The sequence below is a fragment of the Capsicum annuum genome, chromosome 1 (genome assembly GCF_002878395.1).
Source record: "Capsicum annuum cultivar UCD-10X-F1 chromosome 1, UCD10Xv1.1, whole genome shotgun sequence".
Lineage (NCBI taxonomy): Eukaryota > Viridiplantae > Streptophyta > Magnoliopsida > Solanales > Solanaceae > Capsicum > Capsicum annuum.
Window position 1 is genome coordinate 108539284 of NC_061111.1, and position 15960 is coordinate 108555243.

At 32.2% G+C, this 15960-nt stretch overlaps 1 protein-coding gene across 1 annotated transcript in view; it reads left to right on the plus strand.

Moving 5' to 3' along the window:
- Nucleotides 1–2425, plus strand: part of LOC107876932 — a 56665-nt gene extending 54240 nt beyond the window's left edge. Inside the window, exon 4 of the mRNA XM_047406850.1 lies at nucleotides 5–2425. Coding sequence (XP_047262806.1) covers nucleotides 5–2178 — 2174 coding nt within the window. The 3' untranslated portion in view covers nucleotides 2179–2425. The remainder of the gene's footprint in view (nucleotides 1–4) is intronic.
- The last annotated feature ends 13535 nt before the right edge of the window (nucleotides 2426–15960 follow it).

The following is a 15960-nucleotide window of genomic DNA, read 5'->3' on the forward strand; positions in this document are numbered from 1 at the left end:
TTAGGTAACATCAAAGGTAGCATGGCTCCAGCACCTCAGAGTCTTGAACAAGACAAGTTCCCTACTCCTTTCCATCAGGTACACGTAATGCTTAACAAAGCTTATCAACCTCCTGGAATCCATCTATTTCACCATACAAGAAATGACCCTTGGAAACAGAGAGCAGTGCATAGTTTAGAGACATTTCATATAAATCGTGAACCCAACTATACCCATGTGAGATCGTTTGATGGTTCGCAGATGAGTCCCCATCCATTTGCAAATTCCTCGGTATTACCCAATTCATGGTCACGCACAGTCTTTTCTCGGGGGAAACCAAGTGGTGACTTTACTCAGAGGCCTTCATCAGTTCATACAAGCCCGTCGTTGCTCTCAGCTTCAGTAAACAAGAGTGGACAGGCATCTCAGAGCCATGGCTTTTTTGGAGAGAAGTGGCAAATCAGTGATAGGTCTAAGTTGAATCCTGGTTTGGCTAGTGATCTACCTATCTTGGGCAGGTTTGACCAGGGATCTTCTTCGGCCACCAAAGTATCGCCAGTGTGCTTCCCTTCAGTTGCTTTTGACTCTTTGGACCGTGCTAAGGTTGAGCCTTTGACATCTGAGCGATTATCTACTAATGGATTTCAAAAAATTCTCAATAGCCCCAATTATAGGAACTCAACGTCTGAAAAAGGTTTCGATTTGAATCTGTTGTCTGAGAGTTCTCTAGATGAGGAAACACCCGAGTTTGATATGAGGTTGGTTGATGGAAAAAGAGAGCTTCAAGACCCTCTATCAGTGTTACCATGGCTTAAAGCTAAGCAATGTCGTAGAAATGAGGACACAGATACCATGAGAGGTGTAAACTCAACAGCATCTGGGTTTCCCCAAGCGTATGCAAGCCCACCTTCTTGCCAGACTAACACGTTAAAAAATGCTTCATCTCTGGAAGATTGCAATGCAAGTGCCACAAAAGAGTTTGGGGAAACCCGAAGTATCCAGAAAATTCTCGGGGTTCCAATTCTTGAAAATTCTTTGGCTTCCAAAACTGAATCATCTTCTCTTGTTTCCACTTGTGTTACTCTTCAGTTCTCACCTGAGGGTGAAAATTTTGGACATGAACGGAGGAAGATGTTGATTGACATTAACATGCCTTGTGATCTTTCTATGACTGAGCCTGAGAAACCAGATGCTATCGAACCACTCGTTCCTGAGAAGGTGATGGAGACGAAAGTCAACAATATCAGAAGTTGCTTCGATTTGAACTCGTGTATTACTGAAGATGAGGATCCTTTCTCTGTTGAAAGCAATAATGTCGGTGTGAAGGCTGTTCTGGAGATAGATCTGGAAGCACCTTTTGTTTTGGATGCTGAACAAACAGATTTGCAAATGGATATGCCTGAAGAAGATGACAAGCAATACGAGGAATGCTCACAATTGGTTGAAGACAATCCTGAGCAAAAACGGGATGAAATTGACAGGATTGCAGCGGAAGCAATTGTTGCCATCTCATTATCCAGTCAGTGCATTCTCATGGAGGAAGCCTGCTGTGATCCATCTGATGATCCATTGGAATCCTTACGTTGGTTTGTTGATGTAGTCTCTTCTTTTGCTGATGAACCTGAAAACGGGCCTGAAAGAGGAACAATAAGTGAGGATGTTGCAATTGTTGCACATTCAACTGCTAAGGAATTAGATTACTTCGAGGCAATGACATTACAACTGACGGAGACCAAGAAAGAAGACTACATGCCAAAGCCTTTTGTTCCTGAATTCCAAACAGTGGAAGATGCAGGCGCCACTTCACTAACAAATCGACCCCGTAGAGGGCCTGCTAGGAGGGGAAGGCAGCGTAGGGACTTTCAGAGAGATATCCTTCCTGGTCTGGTTTCCTTATCAAGGCACGAGGTGACTGAAGATCTTCAGACATTTGGAGGATTGATGAGAGCTACGGGGCATACTTGGAGCTCTGGATTGACAAGGAGGACTGGCAGCAGGAATGGAAGAAGCCGGAGAACAGTGATTGAATCCATTGCCCCTGTCACTGTGTTAACCACAATAAGTCCCCCTCTACTGCACCAACTTAATAATATGGAAGGTAGTTTGGAGGATAAAAGCCTTACAGGGTGGGGGAAAACAACAAGACGCCCTCGGAGGCAAAGATGCCCTGCAGGCAATCCTCCTGCCCCGTTAACTTAAATGCGGGAACCAGGGTGTTATTTGTCAATTCATCATTTATAGAGATTGAGATAACAGATTAGGGACTTAATGAAATTGAGTGAAGTTAGCTGTGGGGATTGTCTTTGTACATGTCTTTGTAGCCCCCCATTCTTATATATCTTCCATTGGCTTACTATCATATCCCGGAAGATCGCTTATATAATTTCTTGTGGATTTACACAGCATTCCTTTGGATAAACATATTTCCTACCACTAAGCTTAGGCGGATATACGATTTCAACTATTAAGCATTCCACGTTTGTGATGATGCATGCATATCTAGCTTAAATATATTTTTTGGTGAAGGTAGTGGGTGTGTCTGAAGTCTGGACTAGGGATGGCAGTGGGTGTGTAGAGGTAAAGGACAGAAACGGCACTTCAAATTAAACTATTTTCTTGAAGTGGCCATGAAATTTAAATTTCACTTTTTCTATATCGTTTTTACACAGTTTTTATAGAGATTTTATACAATTTTCTACATAAATATTCTATACGGAAATTATACAGTTTTGATACATAATTTATATAATAATTGTACATTTGCACTTCAAATTAAACTATTTCCTTGAAAATGGTCATGAAATTTAAATTTCACTTTCTAGCCATTTTAATTTACTGACTGGTTCTATATCGTTTTTACACAACTTTTATATAGGTTTTATACAAATCTTATACATAAATATTCTATACGGAAATTATACAGTTTTGATACATAATTTATATAATAACTGTACTTTTTTTTACATGTTTTATATAACAATTATATAATTTGTATACATTTTCTATATATTGTACATATACATATTTGATAGAACTATATAATTTCTATACATATATCTTATATAGATTCATATTCTATTTAATACTTATATCGTTTTTATATAATTTAATTATTATTTCTAAAGAAAAAAAAAGCAGAATATTTGATCAATTTAAAAATTACTAGTAAAAAAAAAAATTGAAATATTTTTAAAAGGGTCGAATTGCCCAAGTTGAATATTGTATTAGTATTATATATAAACTATATCAGTATCGTATATGGATTGTATATGGATTACGTGAATCAAAATGATCCAAATTGAGAAAGATTAGGAAATGATCATAAAATGACATTTTTTTAGCCGATCGGATATTATTTGTCTAAATATCAAACTTAGATTATAATTGGACTATTATTTTTTAAAAAGGTCACAGAGTATTTTTTCCGCGTGCCAGGTGGGAGGGTGCAAGGCAGGACTTAACCCTGGCCTACACTTGCATAACCGGCCCGCCAAACAGAAGTTCTGCATGATTTATTGATACACCCTTTGTTATTTTAAACCCGCCTAGTCCTGCTTCTGTTTTTATCATTATTATTATTTTTTGAATATATTATGCTAGATGATGAAATTTATATAAAAACTTGATGAAAGATTATTTATGATTCAATTTATATAAAGGATAAATCACATAAATATACAATTTTAGAGTCTATATTATAAAATTCACCACTATTATTTTTTATTTACAAAATATAATTTTTATTTATAAAAGTTGTCATCTAAAAATCATTCTAGATTTAAATATGTAATTCAACTGTATCCTTATTAAAAAAAGATTTTAGCCAGTTCATGAAAAATGTGCATCCAGTGTCATCTAAAACCTTACCTAGATTTAAACTTTACCCATTTTTTCAAATTGGAATGACTTTGAGAAAATTATAAATGGGTTTACTCAATCAAAGCAACAAATGGATGAGGCAACTGGAATTCATATTCAAGAGCAAATAATTGTGGAAATCCTTAGCATGCTATCCATCAACATTAAAATATGGCGGTTGCAGTTCGAGGAGGTCGTGGAGGCGGATCGGCAATTCGAAATTTCTTCTCATACCGAATCGGCGTCTTGTAGCGAAGATCTGTTTGTTCATCAATTAGTATGATTTTGGGTTTGGGTTTTGGATACGGTGGAGGAAGCCGGGATTGCGGTGGTGGTGGTGTATATGATTTTCGGTGGAGATTTTGAATTTTTTTCGAATGTTTGTTGCTACTGATTGTTCTTCTATTTCTATAGTGTTGAAAAGAAAAAAATCAATTAGATTTGATCTTATGATATTTTCGATAAGTTTTGAGAATTGTCTGATGACACCGGCAAGTAAAGGTTATCAATGATTTTATGGTGCATGAATTGTATAGAAATTGGTGTACCACTAGCTTTATGGTGTTTAAATTGTATAGAAATTGGTGTATCAATTGTATAGAAATTGATGTATGAATTGTATAGAAATTGATGTATCACCAACTTTATGGTGTCTAAATTGTATATAAATTGGTGTATCAACAATTTTATGGTGTCTGAATTGTATAAAACTTAGTGTATCAATAATTTTATGATTTTTGAAATAGTTAGAAATTTATATATTAATAATTTTATGACGTATGAATTATATAGATATTGGTATATCATCAATTTTATTTTAGTATAAACAACATAAATCCCCTAGCTTAAGAAAATAATTACACAAAATTCCCTCATAAATTCTCTCTCCCGAATTTTGGCAAAGATACTCATACATTCGACAAAATTTATACATTGGTAGAATGTATAATGAAACAGTTATTCCTAAATTTAAGGTAAATCAGTAATTATATCACTGTTCCTTAATTAACGACAATAATTAGCTAACATTAACTCATTTATGGATAAAACTAGTAACTGAAACTTGAATTTCAAAAAAAAAAATATACAAGTCAAATATTATTTTCTCTAATATTTGATTGAAGATCTGGAAAGCAAAAAAGCTCTATTCTGCAATTTATTTCTTCTAAAAAAATCCCAAAAAACAACAAAAATCTTCTACATACGTTCTTCAAAATTTCAAAAAGTAACATGAATATCCCAATATTGCTGCAACATTCAGGAATTTGGGAGTCAGAAACTAGTTATGAATCATACAGAAGCGACGCAATAATTATTTCGGAAAGTATTACTTTCTTGAAATTGATTCCTACGATCGCCATTGAGTTGGATATAGACGAAGTACGTAAAAAAATTGAAGTGAAATATGTGGTTGAAGGAAACTCTTCTCCAATTGTAATAAGAAACGACAATAGAGTGAGGGTTTACGTTGAGTTAAAGAAATAACTTGTTGGTTTGGTTAATTTTTCGCTTTGTATTTCAACTTGCGACAAAGCCAATAGTTAAATAGAGTTTGATAAAGCAACTAGTTCTGTAATGTGTATCGAGGGTAGTGAATATGATTCGATTGCATTAACTGTTGTTGAAATGAATAATCAGTATGCTCTATATGCGCCTGAAATGGAAGTTAAAAACTTCATTACTGATTGCAAGAACACTGAAATAATAGTGAGTCAAATATATAAGGATAAGGAAACTCTTGTTTCAGTAATGACAAGACACGCAATAGCGAATGGATTCAACACAAAAGCGAAACGGACAGACAAAAAAAGGTATGATATCAATTGTATGTCCTGATCTTATAACATATTTGATTTTTTTTATTATAAGAAATTTATGTTGTGTAGTTATGTGAACTGTTGATGTGTAATGTTAATATACGAATGTATAATGTGATACTTTATGTGTTTGATAATGTATAATTAAATCGTGTCAGACAAAGAAATCTATGATTCATTTGTTTAAGAGATTGTGAATTAGTTTGTGATTTATTACTGATTTTTTAAGTAAAAAATATGAATGTATACTTTTAATTATACATGCAGATATATGTATAATATAACTGTTGTAGTGAAAGTTTTTTTGTTTTTTGTTCTTACTATTTTAGTTTTATATATTTCTGTTTTATATATTGATTAAGTTTTTATTTGTTGATGAAATATGTACTGATAACATGAATATATACTTTCTGAAATTTAATTTTTTGATTAATGTGTTTTATGTATTATATATTTTTTAGTTAAAAAACGTAAGTATAATGTAGATTATACATTCAAATCTATGTATAATATAACTGGGCAGTTTATGGAAAAAGTTTATTTTATTTCTATTTTCAAGATTAATAATTTTATTTAATACAATGAATAATTTTTTATATTTTGATGTAGCTATGTACTGATTTGTCGTAACGAAGATTGCAAGTGGCATGAAGGCGTCTTGTATAAATGAATCAGAATTGTGTTTGATTAAGACATTTGTTTCGAAGCATAGTTGCAGTCTTAGGGACCGAGTGCTGAATAATGTGGTTGCGACAAGTAATTTTGTCAGTAAATTTACTGCTCTAAAATTAATCAATCACAAAAGAATACACACCCCCGCGGACATTATAGAAGAGATGAAGGCTGTTTACGGAGTTGACATTAACTACATAAAAGCATAGCGCGCAAAAGAGAAGGTGATTGCGATGCTTAGAGGTGGACCAGTAGATGGATATAGAAAAATGCCCCGTTATATCTATATGCTGAACCAAGTGTATCCATAATCGCACATTCAGATGCATAAGGCAGTAGATAACTAGTTTAAATACTTGTTTATTGCATTGTGTCCGATGATTAGGGGTTTTAAATTTTGTAGACCTGTTGTAGTTGTTGACGGGGCACATTTAAGCGGTCCATATGAAAGAACATTTGTATTGGCAAGCACATTAGATGGTGCAGGTACTGTGCATTCATATTTTCTTGTACTCTTTTTTTGTTTTTTTATTTACTATATATTATATTAGCTTATACATTGATGTTTTATTTATAATGAATCATAAAGATGCTAAAATTAGCACCTTTATAGTTGACTTATTTTTTTTTAACAATGATTGTCTTGTTTAATTTATTTGTAGGTTGTATTCTGCCATTAGCGTACGATGTTGTTGATTCGGAGAATGACAACGCGTGGATTTATTTTTTTCAACAGTTTAGAGAGGCATTTGGTGAAAGAGACAACATGTGTGTTGTTTCAGACAGAAATGAAAGTATCATAAAAGATGTAAGCATTATTTATCCTAATGTCCCTCATCTAGCTTGTATATGGCATTTATGGAAAAACATTTGCACCCATTTTAGGAAAAGCAAAGATAGACTTAGTGACCTTTATTATTCCATGGATAAATCTTATAAAAAAAAAGATTTTGAATATATTATGTATAAGGTTGCTAAGGTTGATCAATGAGTTAAGAAATATCTGAAGAAAGCTGGGTATGAAAAATGGGCTCGGTGTCACTCTCCTGTAAATAGAGGTAGAATGATGACTTCAAATATAGCCGAATGCATTAATGGTTGTTTGGTTGAGGCTAGAAAACTTCCTATTCTAGGTTTCCTAGAAGAAGTTAGAATCTTATTTGCTGCATGGAATTGTAAGAACAACGAAATTGCATCGTACACCAACACAACTCTTGGCAAAAAATTTGAAGAAATTCTAACTCATAATGGTGTTAAAGCTTTGCGGATGATGGTATGTATTAGAATAATTATGGAATAGAAACTTTGTTTTACATTGAGTGTATATTAATAATTTTTCATCTGAAACATATTATGTTTTTTGGTAACATGTTAAGCCAGCAGGGAGTTATCTTTATTGTGTTTATGATTCGAGACGGAGGTACATTGTAGATATTGAGCGTGGCACGTGCAATTGTGACCGATATCAAATTGATGAAATACCTTGTCCACATGGAATTGCCGTATTAAAAAGTAAAAATGTGGATGTAAAGGATTATGGTCGTTATTGCTCTAAATTGTACAGGCCATAAACCATAGTGAAGACATATGAACTCCCGATAGTTTCAATGCCAGACAAGAAGGATTGGAGTGTTCCAGGTTTTGTTGATGATGAAGAAGTTTTGTCGCCCAAATATCAAAGAATTCTTGGTAAGCCAAAAAAAGGAAGGCATCTGAAATCAAGTGAATCACTGTCTTCAAATTCAAACCGCTGCGAAAAATGCGGACGAGCCGGTCACAACCGTAGGACTTGCGGTTTCTTTCCAAAGGAATCATGATGAAGATAATATGTTTTCCTACTTGCTGATGGTTTGTTTGGTTTTAGTAGTATAATCATTTTAATTAGATTTTCTTGGAATGCTGGAACAATTAATAATAAGATTTTTGGTTGTTATTTTAGTTTCACTTGTTCAATTAATATTTAATAGTTGCAGAACATTTTGTGTAATTTTTTATTTATCATATTTCGTAAACATATCACTGTAATTTACAACTTATTGGTATATGTATTATGTAATCTGAGAAATATAACAGTCACTTAAAAAATTGTTGAAACATAATCTATATGAACTGTTATACGTTAGTAGTTACTGTATAAGAAATGTATGATTTAGTGTTATACTTTATGTTGGTGTATATTTTACAGGAAAAAATGTCATTTTAATGACACTAAATGATTAAACGTTATACGTTTATTTAAATTTTTTTTGTTAAGTTACGAATGTATAATTTAGATTATATATTTGTATCATTGTATGAAATTGTTTAATACTTTAAATAAGTGATTCTGGTAACTGTGTTTGTAAATTTTATTTAAGAAAATATAAAGTGTGACAACATGTATTATGTTATGTGTTACATATATGTAACGTACTAATTATTAGTGCAATGTCGTTTTAACTTATAAGAAAATTTACGTTATAGTAAAAATATTATGTGTTCAAAAGCAATGTGAGTGTGTTTTTATTTTTGTTTATACACATCGTAAAAAATAAATAAAAGGCAAACTCAATATCGACCAAGAAAAAGTTTGTATCATTACAGTATTGTGTTAGAAACTGCAAATCAATTGTTTAAAAAAGAAGAAAACATCCATAAAATGTTTATTAACATTAAGAAAGTAATCCTGGAAATGTGTAACATTAACAACCAAAATAAGAAATAGTTCTTTCAATGCCAACAATTAGAAAACATTGCTACTCTAAAGTAACAATTGCACTTGCTTTAATTTCTTCGATTACACTTTTCTTTGGTCGGGACGGATCTCCATTATCACTCGTGTACCCTTCATTTGCCTTTTCCACTCCGTAATGCCACAGTAAGGAAGCATAGCGTGCACGTTGACTTGCAGCATCAAACCCACATGAATGAACTTGTAGTCCTTTGCTTAATATTTCTGCATAGGTACACACAAATACACCATAATCCCCGATTTCAAAAATAAAAATGAAATAATAATCAGTAAATCAATTAAAACATTATTATACATGAAAAATAAAATGTAATTTACTTACAAAATATCAGACGCTTGTTGTGGGATATTTTACACATAGTCAACATCAAATGGAATTTCATTTACAAGATCAGTTTGCTGAGTAATCTTCCCTTTGTACGCTTCAAGTAATGGCCAATCAGTTCGCTCGGTCTTATCATAAAAGTCATTGTCTGACAAGTAAGTAGGAAACATAACTGCAAGCTTCTGTATTCCAATAGGAGGTTCTTTTTTTCTTTTACTTGACAGTGAGTCATACACACGTATCAATCTTTCCTTCAAGACAATCACAGCCAATACCCAATGAAATTCTTTACCGCAGTTAATTGGAACATATACCTCATCAACCATATACCACGGTAATCCAGCAGGCATGCAAAATTCATGAATTATATTAGCAATAGAATCTTCATTCTTAGCTACCACAATTGATTCTACATAGTTTTGTTGCGTCGATAGCTCAACTACCGGTTCCGCTGGATAATAACGAGTATGTGTCTTCTCAAAATATGATTTAAAGAAGCATCTTGTAGTCGTATATATATAATTATCACCCAGCTGAATCTTTGATTTCTTTCTCAAGTGATAGAAGATCACATCTAAATGCTACAAGTGAAAACGAGGTAAAATAGTAAAAACGATTGAAAGAAATCTGTAGCTTTGAGCTTACTTGTTGATTAGATGTATAATATACAGATATGCTGTAGTTTCATGTTATTATACATGACATGTTGGTAAATGTTGAACAGTTGATAATGAAAATTACTGCATATATGATATGTTATTATACATTGGCTAACATGTATGATTTGTTATTATACATTGGTTTACATGTATGATAGGTTATGGTGTTGTAGAATATTAAGTGTCAGAAAAATAACTTATGATATGGATAATATTTAGAATAAGCTACCTCATCGTTCCAGTATGTCTTGCGTTCGGACATCAAGTAAAACCAATTCTTGGACTGTGGGTATGCAACGACAAAGTCCAATTGACTGTAACCTAACCCAGAAGCATTTACTCGATAGTGGTAGTCCGTCTCTTTCCTGGGAAAAAATCATTGATTATAGATGACAATAACCGTTTAGTTTAAGATGGCATAGTATTGTTAGGCATAAAAATAATATCAAATTTCTTACTTGGCAGAATGAGTTTTCAGTAATCCTACGGTAATCCACTGGGAGTAATCAATCATCAATTCATTCGGCAAATCTTGGTTGATGGTGTACCCATCAAAAGCATACTTCAGCTTCTCCTCTTTATCGAAATCAATAGTATCTTTACAGCCAGAACCATACTTTGAAATGTATGGTGACCTTAAAACCCTGGACTTCTTTCTTTCTCGTTTGGAAAGTGCATTCGTTTTTTAGGCTTGAAGCTCCCGAACCTGAGCATCCCAGTCAGGTAGAATCTAACTGTCTGGAAGGTCCCAATGTCTTTCGGTCATTTTACTTGAAGCATCAACATCCATTGATTTGGTAGTCGAAGGTGTTGACAGACCAAATAAAATTGTATCTACAGCTGCTTGTATTGAATCAGTTATTTTCCTACCAACTTCATCCTACGTGAACACATAAGGATTTGTAATGTATACATACAATATCTGAATGTGTAACTATATTAATGCTTACGACATTTATGTTAGAAATCATGACAGCATCAATATCAGTAAAATTTGATATGCAGTAGAGAAATAAATCAATACATTTCATTTGTTTCAAATTCACATTCAAAATTTGATATGCACTAGCGAAATAACATTAAGTCCCAGTACGTACTTTTACAAGGTCGAACGCGTAGATCGATATTTTTTGTAAAAAAAAATAAGCGTTAGGGACAAAAAAATGCATGCCCATTTGTCACATCAGTAGATTCCTGATTTTTCAATTTCACTTCATTAACATCTTCTTTAGCGGTTAGATTCACACCCTATATTTAATAATAATTATCGTGTATTAACATCTATTCAAAGTATAATATAAAAGTTTGAGCTGATGTTTTACACCCGTGATAAGAAAGTTCTATCTGTAATGGGTGCATATAAATATATAAATATATCCGTAATAACAAACGATGTCATATGTGATGCACAAACGATTTTATTGCTTTAATAACATAAATATGTTTGATGTTAATCATACATTACAACCTTTACGTTTATGAAAATTTTTGTATGTTGAATGTATGACTCTCCTTGATACATTCATTTGAATATTTTATGTACATTTAACTGTCCTAATATGAAGAAGTTAGAAGAAACTACATGTGTATACAAACATATAGTAGTAATCAAACATTATTAGGGACATAAATATACCGGCAAATCTTCCACATTTGGAATATTTTTTTTTCCAAATTCTTCTTCGCTACATTCCTCTTCATATGCCATAATCTCATCCTATTATTTATGTGATAATTATCATTATCCAAGTTGCATGAAGACAAAAATTTGTATTTATTAAGACAATTGTTAAACAATATGCAAAATATTGAAAGCGTCAAGATCGATACAACTTTATATTCAGCTGATAAGGTTAATATCCTTTTTTTCAATGAATAACAAAAGATACATTTATATAGATATATATTTTAGGAAAAAAATAAATACAGTGTACATAAAGATACCTCCAAAGCTTTCAAATCAGAACAGTCCTTATTTTCAAAATCATCCTCACGACCTGCGTCTTTATTGGCTGCATTCACATCCTAAATTAAATTACAAGTTGATTTAAATAACAGTTATTCATAAACTTGTTTTAGGTGATTCTATGAAGAGATTCATAATTAACATGTATTTTTCTGAAGGAAAATGTAGTAAATTTAATGTGTAACTGTTCATTATACATTCAAGTTAATGTATGATGAAAAATTAAACTGTCCAAATTTAGTACGTAACAAGTAATAAGGAAAAAAAATACCAGCAACTGTTGCTCTTCAAGAATGTGATGCTTATTAGATTCTTCATCGCGAGACACTTCCATATCATTGATTGATCCCTCAGCATAGTTTTCATGTTGTATTAAAAAGAAACAAAATTTATTTTTGATAAGGTAATTATGTTGATTAATAGTAAACGAACAAAATAAGTGACAAAACGTACCTGCATATTCTTATTATGTGGTCTCTCCTGTTTGCTGGATCCGTCTTCTTGACTTTGTTGTTGTTCATCAATTTTGTCCTCCTATATAACACCAAAAATCTGAATGTATGAACATTTCATCAACTTTATGCAAAATATAATGAAATTAAATTGTTATACCTGTGATTGCTTATTTTCTTCATTCTTCAATGCTTTGACGACCTCAGCAGGTATTTTTGATGTTAGTGTAACTAGTTCGGCCATCTTTCCAGAAAACTTATTACGTAACAAAAAAAAATTAATAGAAACACATCATGCTATTCAGAAAAATGTACGATAAGGAAACTAAACTTACACATTTATTGATGTAATTCTTTATTTAATCACCATCTAAACTTGATTTAGAAGTCCCTTCATGCTGTTTGGAAGATGAAGGAATAGACTTGTGCTGGTGACTTTGAGGAGACACACCAATTTCTCCATGATGATGATATTGAATTTCAGACACACCAATTTCTCCCTTGTCTGCTGCATCCTTTTGCATTTCACGATACAAATCAGACACATGATGTACTGCATGACCACCTCCAGATGTATCATCATCCATCACCGCTTGATGATCTTGCTCGAACATGACAATCTTTCTTTTTTTCAAAGGTTGGTCAGGTGATACATGCGATTTAAAACTAGCCTTTATGAGGATTTCCCGCGGCGGTATAGTGCTGAAATCACCAAATTCTTCAGCAATGGTACCAACATACTGTTGAAATCGGATGTCAAAGCATAAGTTGTTGGATCACATATCTCAAAATCTTTTGAAAAGGACAAATCCAACCTGCTAACTTCGTCGGTTGTAGGTTGTATATTCTTGTAAGAATACTGGAAAGAATAATTTCAAAATATAATATTTGCACATATATAAAACGATGTGAATAAATAAAATAAGTATGAAGTTAAACAATTACCTTAGCGAACATGCCAGACATAAAAGTTTCGTACTTAGGCCTTATACACTTCACCGACCAGTTTAGTATTCTGGGAATAGCATTTCTCTGATGGACAACAATTTTTGATTCTACCTCGGAGCAGCACTCAAATATCCAAACATTTAGAACGTGCGACATTCCACCCAATGAATATAACTGCTTCGTAGTGTTGAAATCCTACTTGCAAGAACTCATTAACTTTTCAAATATGACCTTCCCCCATGGAAAGTTAATATACCGACCGTCCTCAACAATCTGAAAGTGCACAACACTGATTGGTGCTTTCTTATGCTGAGAAAACATGAATGTATGAACAAAGAACAATATCGCCAGGTTCAGAGCATCTTCAGCATTATCAAAGTTTCCCATCTGCACACGTATTATCAGTTTTGACCGAGTTATTGCTCCTTTATTATCGGGAAAATACCTCAACATCAACACTGATTTAGATGATGAAGTATGCATATAATCATCAATATTACCGGTACACTTCAGACCGGTTATAATGGCAAATTCAAGCATTGTGAATTTGAGGATTTTCCCTTCTACCCAAACATGAAGCTCGTCCTTGTTATCCTACTGAATTTCAAGCATGAGTAGGCATTTTGAAATCTTTCCTATTTAGTTGCACCATGGAAAATACAGAAATATGCTAAAAATCACATTTCTAAATGCTCCCAGTACATCTTCTCCAAAATATTCCTTTATCTCTTCTCCGAAAGCACAGTTACATAAACTCCCCATATGCAATGAGTGTGGTGGGACTTTATGAATTTGGTATTTCATGCTCTGAAAAAAATACATAATATAATTAGCTAATTGTTACTGATTGTATGATGTTCATTTATACTTTCATAATATAAATCAGACCAACATTAAACAATTGTTACTCATGTATAAGGGTAACTTATAACTGTATAAGTTAATATATACACTACATTAACAGATGTATAAGGTTAACTTATACATCTGAAAATTAATATAATATGTTAAACATGTGTGATGGTTACCTATTAAACAATAGTTAGTCATGTATGAGAGTTATTTATACATTGACAATTAAACTGTTTAAATGTATAATAATTTCAGTCCAACATATACACTATAGTAACAAATGTATGAGGTTAACTTATACATCTAAAATTAATATAATTTGTTAGACATGTATGATGGTTACTTAATCATTAACAAATCTCTTACATTAATGTATAATAAAGTCCAATCCTAACCATTCTATACATACACATGTATGATGGTTAACTATTAAACAACATATACAAATGTATGATGATTAATATCTAAACTACATGTGTAATGGTTACCAATTAAACAACAGTTAGTCATGTATGAGGGTTATTTATACATTGACAATTAAACTGTTTAAATGTATAATAATTTCAGTCCCACATATACACTACAGTAACAAATGTATGAGGTTAACTTATACATTTAAAATTAATATAATCTGTTAGACATGTATGATGGTTACTTAATCATTAACAAATCACTTACATTAATGTATAATAAAGTCCAATCCTAACCATTCTATACATACACGTGTATGATGGTTACTTATATCTAACAAATTCTTATTATACTAAAAAAGAAACTACATCTAAACATGTATGAGTGTAACTTATACATATAAATTTTTTAAAGAGTACCCTAATTAAACAACATACAGAAATGTATGATGGTTATGTATACATCTAAGAATTTATGTCAGGCCAAAACATAAATAGAAAATACACATGTATGAGGGTAACTTATACATTTCAAAAATTAATATCAGCTTTATTAGAATGTATAACCTTTACAATAATATTTCAGAACAACTATATTATACTTTCCTGTGATGAAACACTAATATATGGTGTCTTATTATACATGTGAATGAATACACTAAAAAAATACCTTTGGCAGACGTGCTCGGCCGGAATCATCAAATTTCTTTTTACTTTCTTTTGAAGTAAACTTCTTCAATTTAGAAGCAGCCTTATCCTTCAGTTTCTTCATTGTAACGGGGTCGTTTTTGTACTTTGAGCGATTCTCTGCCCAATCAAGATCCTGTTCATCAAATGTAGCAGAAACAAATCCAAGTGGAATATCTTGTACAGTTGCATCTAACTGAGTAATTCCTAAACTAAAACTTGGAGGATTATTCATTACCAATTAACACTATTTTAACTTAACTGTATTGTTAAATCAAACTAAAAAACAAGAAAATCTCAGATCTAACTTCTACTACATGAAAAATAACAAAAAGATGAACTAGTTAACTTGAATAAGATTGAACAATAGTATAATTTGAACATGCAAAAAAAAAAATGAAAAACCCCTGAATTGGTAAAGTTGAACAAAAAAAATTCAAAAAAATTAATGAAGTACAATATTAAAAACAATTAACTTTTGAATAACTTACAATTTGATAACCACAAGTAGAGGTTACTTCAAGAATGCCGTAAAAGAGGGGTTTCAAAAATGGAGTAAAAAACAGCTTGATATTGGGAGCATAATGGAGTTAAAGACGAAAGC